A 9,637-nucleotide genomic window follows, 5' to 3' on the forward strand; every position below is an offset into this window, starting at 1 on the left:
TATCTTCAACCTCTTCCTAGTACCCTCCGCATTCTTCAATTCACCAGATTTGCCCAAAAGCTGACTTTGAGACATCACAACCAGAAGACCCGAAACACCAAAAACTTCCAAATGAAAAAGAGAATTGATAGAGCTTGATATTTAAAGTATGATATAAACCTCAGTATCAATCCTCTTTATATAGACTAAGCGTATCTCCTCCACCCCACACCACCAATCTAAGCCAATTAAATGCCAGATTATCTGATTGATTCCACAGATCTCTTCTCTGAGAAGTCCCACTCCGTCATGATACGTATGAATCAGCCATACGATCAATACCTTCCAAAGTCGGAGCAAAGCAGATCTGTAATTCTTTTCCTTAATCTCCAAACCAACTACTTCCCCTTTTTGGTTTAGAATCACACGTTGGAGATTCCGTAGTTGAAATACTATCGACCAAACTTCGAAGAAACAAACTCGAGAGCTAGCTCGCAATAAATACCAAAAACCCACAATTCCCAATTTTCCATTGTTTCCGAGATCTCGTCTGATCTCAATCGTATCTGTAGTATCAGATCCTTTGAATCCTTTGCGATTCGGCTCTAAGCACCCATAGTGATGATCCGAGATTCCTTTAGCACCTCCAGTCCCCGGATCCCATTCTCGAAACTTCATCGAAACCTAGCAATTGATCGCCATCGCCGTCGCCGTCCGTTATGGTCACACTAACTAAACAAATCAGTTTAGTGTCTATTGATTAATAATAAACTAGTTTTGATCTTTGTTCCTGTTTATTATTGTTTACTTCTCGTTTCCGTAAACAGTCCGCATAGATTTACCCTAACAATAGGGATAGGACTTCTTTTCATCCACTCTGGTTTAAAAAAAAATTCAAATTTAAAATATGCAAAATATTATTTTCTACTATTTTGAAAATATTTTTACATTATTAAACCAGAAAATATTTTTACATTATTAAATCAGAAAAATATCTTTGGAGAAAGAAACTGACTTTATTATTGGTCTGTTTCTATTGGTTTTGAATTTTAATTAATTGTTTTCTTCGTAAGTATTCAGATGACAGAGAAAATACTGAATTTGTTATTCAGATTGCACCACCTCTGCTGCCATCTCACCAAGCCACGGTTCGAATTCTGCAATGCAACTGCCACTAAGGCCACTGTGCCACGGAAGAAAAAACATAGTCTTGTACGAAAGTCAAAAAAATCGAGATTGTTCCAAAGCCGAAAAACACAAAAGCCCATTCCAGGCCCATAATATATCTATTACAGCGTTTCTTCCTCTTTCGCTGCGCATTGCTTCTCCAATCTTCTTAGGGTCAGAGACGATCTGAATCCGATATACATAGAATCAGTTTCGCGCTGCTCAGATCTTCGAGTTTTTCCACTCACTCAACGTACTTTTTGACGCTCTATAATGGAATTAAGATCTGCAACGAAGCTACAGTGCCAACGTATTGGCTGCAACGCCATGTTCACCGATGACGACAATCCAGACGGTTCTTGTCGGTTTCATGCCTCTGTACGGTCTTCTTCCCTCCTTTAATTGATTCAGTTCGTTTTTTTTTATTTACATATCATATAGGTCTAGTCTGAAGAACATTAGCTTTTAACTCTCGAATTGCCAAACATTAGACTTTTCAATTGCTTGTATATGTTTTACTATCCCTTTGAATTTAGTTGAATAGCACCGGCACCATTGTGACATATAAGGTAGCTACCATGGTGACAATGAAACCTAGAGTTGGAGAGGCCAGCAAACAAGAAATTATGATTTTTTTTAAAAAAAAAGAGAGAACAAAATAATGTAGTGCATCTATAAGAACTACTGTTCACAGAAGTAGGTCTTGTTGTTAGCGATGTACCAACAATAGAATACATCTTTACAACTCTTCATCTATGCTTGCTTGGAGATTTCATTGTATCTTTACATATTCATTTACCACACTTTTTTCCGGTCTGGCTTGGCTTGGCTTTTTGCTGTCGGCTGGTTTTTGACCAAGCAGGGAGTAAGTCAAATTTACTCTTCAAATACTAGTTATTATTTTGTTACACTCATCTCCTCAGAGAGTTAAAGCTAGAATATTCATACGTGCAGCCTTTTTTCCATGACGGAATGAAAGAATGGAGCTGCTGCAAGCAAAGAAGTCACGATTTCACTTTGTTCTTGGAAATTCCTGGGTAACAATAAAATCCTCATCATATATAATAACCTCATGGCCTGTCTTTGTGTTGTGGTTGATCGCAGACACACTGATACTTTTTGTTTGTTTCTTGCAAATAAAGATGTAAGACAGGTAAACACACAACTGAGAAACCAGTTTTGGCCAAACCGGCTCCAAGACAGCCTGTCACGGTTCCTACTTCATCTCCACATGCCAATGCTTCAACAAAAGACTCTTGCTCCAGATGCCGCCAAGGCTTCTTCTGCTCAGACCATGGTTGGTATCTCCACTCTCTCTCCGTTTTCCATCTTCTTACACTGGTGAATCCAACAAAATCTCTAACCTTGTGTCCCTAACCACACAGGCTCCCAGCCCAAAGAACAGACCATGCAGAATTCCCTGAACACACCAGTACAAGTTCAAGAAGAAAAGACTGAGTCCTTAGCCCCAGCTCCGGTTAAAAAGGTTGTTATAGACATTAATCAACCGCAAGTGTGCAAAAACAAAGGATGTGGCAAAACGTTCAAGGAGAGAGACAATCACGAGACTGCTTGTAGCTATCATCCAGGTCCTGCGGTCTTCCACGACAGACTGAAAGGGGTGCGTTTGTAATACCTTTCTTTTCCTCAGAACACTCTTCTCTTTAAACTGTTTTTGATTGTGTTTGTTGTTGTTGTTGTTGTTGTGCAGTGGAAGTGTTGCGATGTTCACGTGAAAGAGTTCGACGAGTTCATGGAGATACCTCCTTGTACCAAAGGTTGGCACAGCAGCAGCAGCGCCGATCAAGCGGTCTGATATGTTTCCATTTGATTTTCAAAAGAATTATTACCATCTTATGGAACAATATCATCGATAACAGATAATATGTAATGGTTAAAATGCTCATTGTATTGTTTTCAATGCTTCCTTCCATAAAGATATGGATAAATGTTTGTATGCTCTTCAAGTGATTTTGATTAGGACTGGCAAAGTACATGATCCGAAGAATTGGACCTAGATTAAATACTCGAACTGATCTTAAATTATTGCATCCAATGAATTGGTTCTGGATTTAACCCCAATTGAAATGAGTAGTTCCAAACCAGTTTTTTATATATTTATTTTTAATTATAATAATTAAGTTGAATTATTAACCTGTTACAAATTGTGAAAATATTATATGTACAACTCTATAACCGATAAGTGTATCTGCTTTATGAGGATTTGTGTATAACAACATTATTATGAATTTTCACGATTGACGGTTCTTGTATAATGAATAATGATGAAGATATTGTGTAAGTTTATTTCCATTAATTTGAATAATTGTTAAAAGGCTGACAAAAAAAAAGAATAATTGTTAATAGTTTTATTGCCTAAGAAAATAATCAAAATATACGATGTACAATCATCGATTAGTTTTCAGTTAAAAAGGTTTTGACTATTAATTTACATATTCAAAACTACAAAAATAACTATGGAAACATTATTTATTTTTGGATAATTCAACTACTTTTTGGTACTTTTAAATAAAATATGAAATAGTTTGACGAATTATGCTCGTGGTTATAATCGGATAAAAATTACTGATTTAAATCATGTTCATCCTTTTATATATATATATATATATATATATCTGGGAGGTAGTTAGATAAATTTAAATAATTTATATATAAAATACTTGAACCAAATTCGGATAAAATAATTATTCCAAATTGTATGAAGAGTACTCAAGTGAAGACAAAATTTACTAATATCAACTCCCAAAAGGAAATTTAGTACGCTCACACTTGACACGTCTTCGGTTACCCTCAACGAACGGCTCGAATCTCTTTAACGCCGGAGCACTTGGCGATGAGGCTGATAGTTCCTCTCCAGGGAGTGGTTCAAGGCCGCGGAGGCCTCTTCGTCGGCTCTCTCATCCCTTGCTGCCTCTTCTACTTCCTCCAGCTCTACCTCAAACGACGCCGTTCTCCTCCTCCTCCTCCTCCTGATTCCGACTCGACGGAGTTACCAAGGACCTCGTCTCGGTCCAGCCTCTTCACCCGCGGGAACTCCATCGGACGTGTCCGAGTCTCCTCCAGAGCGGCTCCTCTCGCCAAGCCTCCCGATTCGCCGTACTATATAGGGTTGGAGAGAGTCAAGACCGATCCGTACGATCGGGTTAGTAATAGGGATGGGATTATCCAGCTTGGTTTGGCTGAGAGCACGGTGAGATTTTGGGGGATAAAAGACTTATTTAATATAAAAAAATTGGGGATAATAGACGATTTTATAAAAAAAAATTCGATATTTTGAAGGGCCTAATAATTTTGTTCTTTACAAATTTGGGAGATTGAGGCGAATGTTTCATCTGAGATGATTTGGTTTGTGTTTTTGTAGCTGTGCTTTGACTTGCTTCAGAGATGGATGTCTGATAATCTGATGGAGTCTTTGATGATTCAATCTGATGTTGATGGTGGATTCGATGTCAGTAGCATCGCCATGTATCAACCTTTCGAAGGGTTGCTAGAGGTCAGAGTGGTATGTGTTGTTATATGAATCAGAAGCTTCTTGTAGTGTAGTGTAGAGGAGAGAGAGCTCTACTTTCTTTATCTTATGTTTTGATATTTGCAGGCTTTTGCTGATTTCATGTCACGAATAATGGGAGGCAACGTGTCCTTTGACCCTTCAAACATGGTGATCACAGCTGGTGGGACTCCTGCTGTCGAAGTATTGGCCTTCTGCTTGGCTGATCATGGAAACGCTTTTCTCATTCCCTCCCCTTATTATCCAGGGTAACTTTTAGCATATGCTTTTCAACCGTTTATCTCTGGTGAAAGTGTTTGATTCTTCTCTAAAGAAACTAAATTTTGCAGCTTTGACAGAGATATTAAGTTCAGGACAGGAATCGAGCTTATACCAGTACACTGCCGTAGCTCCGACAATTTCACTGTAACGGTTTCTGCGCTTGAACAATCCTTGAATCAAGCTAGAAAGCGAGGGAGTAAGGTTTCCGGCATCCTCTTTTCGAACCCTTCAAACCCTGTTGGCAACATACTCTCAAGAGAGACTCTACACGCTATTTTGAGCTTTGCTCAGGAGAAGAACATCCACGTCATCTCTGACGAGATATTCGCCGGTTCTGTTTACGGGGACAAGGAGTTTGTTAGCTTGGCGGAGGTAGCTGCCTCGGGGGATTTCGATAAGAGTAGGGTTCATATCATCTACGGCTTGTCCAAAGACCTTTCTCTTCCCGGTTTTAGAACTGGAGTCATCTATTCCTTTCATGAAGACGTTGTAAGCGCGGCCAAGAAGCTGATGAGATTTTGTTCTATGCCAGTTCCAGTACAGAGGATACTCATCTCTCTGCTGTCGGATACAAGGTTTATCGAGGAATACATGGCGGCCCACAAGCAGAGGATCAGAGATAAGCATTTTCTCTTTGTGGAAGGTTTGAAGCAGTTAGGGATTCCGTGTGCTGAGAGTGGTGGTGGGTTGTATTGTTGGGTTGACATGAGCAGTTTGCTGACGTCTTACAGCCAGAAAGGGGAACTCGAGTTGTTTGAGAAGCTATTGAGTGTTGCTAAGATTAATGCCACTCCTGGAACAGCCTGTTATTGTATAGAACCGGGTTGGTTCAGGTGCTGTTTTACTGCTTTGGCTGATGAAGACATCCCAGTGATCATGGAACGGATCAAACTGCTTGCTGAATCATCCACATCTTGAGGCCAAGTTAGATTTTGGGTTAGTAAGCCATTGTTACACATTCTTTTCGCAAGTTAGTTCTTTAGAGGTTTGGAAGATAGGAATGAATTAGAAGATGTAACTTTATTGTTTGCAGAAGAAAAGAGTTTGGCATTCAAACTCACCATGCTCTGTTTGTACCAAAACAAGTTTCTACTTCTATGAAAAGAGAACAACTTTGCGACAAGTTCTGTTTCTTGATACAAATTGTTAAAGTGTTTTATTCTAGAGGAGCTTCAGCCTTTGTTGGTATCGTTTCCACTCACGTCCTTCTACCATGGAAGGATTGTGCTCTCTCATGTAGCTCCTCCTTCGGCTCATCATTATTAACTCCCGGAGTGTATATTGCGTCCTCACAGGAAAGCCAAAGTTGATGCCATTAGAAGCTGTAGTAACCTGAGCATGGTGAGAAGCAGCTTCTTCGACCTTCTCCTGTGGAAGACGTGGAGGAAAGAGCTCTTCCAAGAACGAAGCTCCCACGAGACTGGAAGCCCCCGTCATGTAACTGCTCGTACTGTCATCAGTATCATAGGCTGGCGATGTTGGCATCGAGCTCGTCTCCCTGTTCAGGTTTTCATCAAAGTCATCCACTGTAAAAGCACCTGATATCGGCACAGAGCTGAAGCAATCACTGCTGGTTTCAGCCTCACAACCGTACAGAGGTTGGTCCAACGGGTCAGGTGGGTTGAAATCAACAAAGCAAGGGTATGGTTGTCCAGGAGTTTCTTCCCAATTGAATGGAACGGATGTAACCAGCTTAACCGGAACTGGGACCGGAGGTGGTAATGGAGGAGTTTTGGAGGTTTCCGACGGTGGTTGTGGAAGCTTAGGTGGGTCATTTGCGGAAGAAGGAGCCGGTTTTCCAGGAGTCTCTTCCCAACAGAAAGGAACCGACGTAACCAGCTTGACCGGAATTGGGACCGGAGGTGGTAATGGAGGAGTCTTGGAGGTTTCCGACGGTGGTTGTGGAAGCTTGAGTAGCAGTTCTCCAGGGGTCTTTTCCCAACAGAAAGGAACGGAGGTGACCAGCTTAACTGGGACAGGGATAGGTGGCGGAAGCGGAGGAGGAGAAGGCACGAAAGTGGCTAGTGAAGGTTGCCAGTTCTTCTTTGGTAAGCCAGGCCGTTCCTCCCAAACGAACGGCACAGAAGGATGCTGCCTCGGTTGTTTTCTAGGTTGTGGTGGTGTCTCTGTTTCTTTGGGTTCCATTTGGGACATTTGCTCTTCTCTTTTTACTTGTTGTTTGGTTTATTTATAAAGTATTGTTTGTGTATATGTTGATCAAGTCAATGAGATATTGTGTTTAGTAAAGCCAAACGGCTTTTGGTTTAAAGCATGCGTTATTGGATTAGAGCAAACTATTTTATACGATCACCTAAACCATTTGGTGTCATGTCACCAAATTTTTATAGATTCATTTCATGCTGCCTTTTATCATAATTTTCATTTCCACTTGATCTCATAATAGATTCATTTCTTATTTTCTGCAGTGAAAAGACTTCCTTGTCTAACATTTGGAGGTGTTTTAATGCAACACCTAAAATCATTGTGGACCAATGAATGGATCACATTTACTATCAATGATGAACGAATTTGCCTTCCATAAATCTTCATCAGGCAGCGATATTAGTCCACCATCTTCCTGACTGGATACGATTATCTGTTCGATGTATAAGTGTAACAGTGCTGCTGCCTATGATTTAAATACAGGCTAAGTTGTAGGAGGATGGATCTTAAGAGATCATCATGGAGTATCTAAATATTGGGGGTTCAGTAACATTAGGATACACTTTTTCTAGCATTGAAACATATGGTGGTGCATTGTTGATGTTCAGAGCCGGCCTTCCCTACAAGCTGACTAAACATGAGCTTGGAGCCGATACATTTATTTATTTATAACCGATTTTCTAGTTTTTTTTTCAAATCGTTAGGTCAATCTTTTGTGAATTTATTATGATCATAGTAGTCCAACTCATCTTCAGGCCTCTAAGGACATTTTCATTTCCATGCATTTTTTATTCTAAAATAGAGTAAGATAGAGTATAGAGTATAAAAACTCCAACTCAATTTCATTTCCTGCTTCATAGTGGAATTTATTTCATATAAATGAAGTAATCTATTTTTTGTTTGTTTAATATTCCATTATGAAATGAAAAATGAAGTATGATTGAAATATTCTAACTCTATATTTCATTTTTTACTCAATTTTGGAGTAAAAACAATATTTACATTGTAAATGCTCTAAAACCTTTTTATATATTCATTCTCATCATCAACCCACAAGTTTGTTTAACCAAAACCCAACGGTTGGATGCGGGATTTGGGTCCAACAGTTGGTGCGTCTATATTTTTCTGAAACATTCTAATTGAAAAGATAAAGAAAACACAGAACTTAGTTGACTCTGGCTATTGATCAAAAACACAGAACTTAGAAAACATTCTAGTCGACTCATTTGATCAAAAAAAAAAGTTGACTCTTAATATCTCGCATGAGTTGCACCGATCTGGCTATTGATTAAATGATTAGTACTTTTAAATTGTAAAGTCAAACAAACTTTAAAGGTAAAGTATTCTAGGTGCACTAGATATATTCGACATCTAATTCTATTCTCTAGATTCATTTCATCAAAATATGTATATTTCGTTTAAATTTCGGCTCTTCCAACTAACAGAGTAAAGCAAGCAACTTTCTCTAGGTGATTTAAAATGTATACCTACTAAATTCGTTCATTAGGGTTCTCGGAGAATTTTTAAATGTGAAAGAAAAACTTAGAATAAATAAATATATAATTCCAATCATGTTTTCCAATTTCTTAAACATTTCAATGTTTTCATACATATAAGTATAACACACAAACGGATAAATTATATAGTTTAAAAAATATATATTTAAAATGCTTAGATGTAACCGTCATATTTTTGTTTTTATAAAAAATATTACATATTTGATTATTCGACTTGTTCTAAATTTTATATTCATATTATTGATAAAAAAAAACCAGTCATGTAGATTGCACAAACTAGATGAGTTTCTTATAATCGTCTTCAAGTAACACATTTTTATAGATATAAATTTGGTCTATGACATATCAACAACACTATTAGTGACCTACATATATGCGAAAAACAAAATAACCTAAGCACCCGGTTTATAAATTATACTCCAAATATTTCATTCCAAAAGCATGTTTCATTCAAATTTGCATGTCTTATGAGTTGATTAGTAACCTCTAAAACCCGGTATTTGAGTCTTTGAGAGCTCAGAGCATTAGCCTGTACTAAGTCCCGCAGTGAACCCAAAGATAGATCGTAAGCAGTCTTATCAATCCAGCTACAAATGAATGGGATGCTCGTTTACTGGAACAATATATAGTTCACGAAGATATTCCGCTGATCCTGAGTTTGGCCATAAGCCCTACCCATCGACGTGATACATTTTGCTGGAGTTACTCAAAGAATGGACAATATACTGTTAAATCGGGGTATTGGGTTGCTACAAACTTGATGAGGGATGAGGAGGATTTAGAAGTTCTACAACCCAGCATTACAAAACTCCAAGCCTTTGCTTGGAAGGTAAAAGCGCCACAAAAGATCTGCCATCTTATATGACAATTAATATCAGGACAGGTAGCGGTAACAAGGAATCTGGTACGCCGTAACATGCGATGCGACAATTATTGTCCAAGATGTGGAGCACCAGAAGAGACCGTTACTCATGCTATCTTTGAGTGTCCACCGGCCTTACAAGCATGGGAGTTATCATCA

The 9,637-nt window shown here is 38.7% G+C and overlaps 4 protein-coding genes across 5 annotated transcripts; 2 read left to right on the plus strand and 2 right to left on the minus strand.

Moving 5' to 3' along the window:
- LOC106326350 (uncharacterized protein At4g02000-like) lies at window positions 1–420 on the minus strand (the record flags this gene model as incomplete). Its single annotated transcript, XM_013764349.1, is given in 1 exon segment — window positions 1–420. A coding segment is annotated over 1 exon segment (75 nt), but the record flags the coding sequence as incomplete, so codon positions are not given.
- Window positions 421–1,281: 861 nt separating this feature from the next.
- LOC106324808 (cysteine and histidine-rich domain-containing protein RAR1) lies at window positions 1,282–3,108 on the plus strand. Its single transcript, XM_013762792.1, has 6 exons — window positions 1,282–1,524; window positions 2,009–2,011; window positions 2,101–2,183; window positions 2,289–2,443; window positions 2,532–2,767; window positions 2,858–3,108. The coding sequence occupies exons 1-6, from the start codon at window positions 1,420–1,422 to the stop codon at window positions 2,960–2,962; spliced, it is 687 nt and encodes a 228-aa protein (XP_013618246.1). The 5' UTR covers window positions 1,282–1,419; the 3' UTR covers window positions 2,963–3,108.
- Window positions 3,109–3,907: 799 nt separating this feature from the next.
- LOC106327835 (probable aminotransferase ACS12) lies at window positions 3,908–5,915 on the plus strand. 2 transcript variants are annotated; one of them, XM_013766114.1, is made up of 4 exons: window positions 3,908–4,357; window positions 4,529–4,660; window positions 4,763–4,923; window positions 5,005–5,915. In XM_013766114.1, the coding sequence occupies exons 1-4, from the start codon at window positions 4,001–4,003 to the stop codon at window positions 5,852–5,854; spliced, it is 1,500 nt and encodes a 499-aa protein (XP_013621568.1). In that variant the 5' UTR covers window positions 3,908–4,000; the 3' UTR covers window positions 5,855–5,915. The 2 variants fall into 2 exon arrangements, with proteins under 2 accessions (XP_013621568.1, XP_013621567.1); XM_013766113.1 differs by having other exon boundaries at window positions 4,001–4,357; window positions 4,529–4,669.
- Window positions 5,916–6,077: 162 nt separating this feature from the next.
- On the minus strand, window positions 6,078–7,231 carry LOC106327836 (YLP motif-containing protein 1-like). The gene has a single exon (XM_013766115.1). It carries the CDS (start codon window positions 7,088–7,090, stop codon window positions 6,098–6,100), a length of 993 nt encoding a protein of 330 aa, XP_013621569.1. The 5' UTR covers window positions 7,091–7,231; the 3' UTR covers window positions 6,078–6,097.
- Window positions 7,232–9,637: the final 2,406 nt, after the last annotated feature.

This window comes from Brassica oleracea, chromosome C2 (genome assembly GCF_000695525.1).
Source record: "Brassica oleracea var. oleracea cultivar TO1000 chromosome C2, BOL, whole genome shotgun sequence".
In the NCBI taxonomy this organism is placed as follows: Eukaryota; Viridiplantae; Streptophyta; class Magnoliopsida; order Brassicales; family Brassicaceae; genus Brassica; species Brassica oleracea.

Bases quoted from the DNA above. Each gene is read 5' to 3' on its own strand.
- LOC106327835 (XM_013766113.1), top strand. From the start codon at position 4,001: ATGAGGCTGATAGTTCCTCTCCAGGGAGTGGTTCAAGGCCGCGGAGGC. The intron at 4,358-4,528 runs GTGAGATTTTGG...GTGTTTTTGTAG, and splicing joins TTGGTTTGGCTGAGAGCACG to CTGTGCTTTGACTTGCTTCA. The intron at 4,924-5,004 runs GTAACTTTTAGC...TAAATTTTGCAG, and splicing joins CCCTCCCCTTATTATCCAGG to CTTTGACAGAGATATTAAGT.
- LOC106327836 (XM_013766115.1), bottom strand. From the start codon at position 7,090: ATGTCCCAAATGGAACCCAAAGAAACAGAGACACCACCACAACCTAGA.
- LOC106324808 (XM_013762792.1), top strand. From the start codon at position 1,420: ATGGAATTAAGATCTGCAACGAAGCTACAGTGCCAACGTATTGGCTGC. The intron at 2,444-2,531 runs GTTGGTATCTCC...CTAACCACACAG, and splicing joins CTTCTTCTGCTCAGACCATG to GCTCCCAGCCCAAAGAACAG. The intron at 2,768-2,857 runs GTGCGTTTGTAA...GTTGTTGTGCAG, and splicing joins TCCACGACAGACTGAAAGGG to TGGAAGTGTTGCGATGTTCA.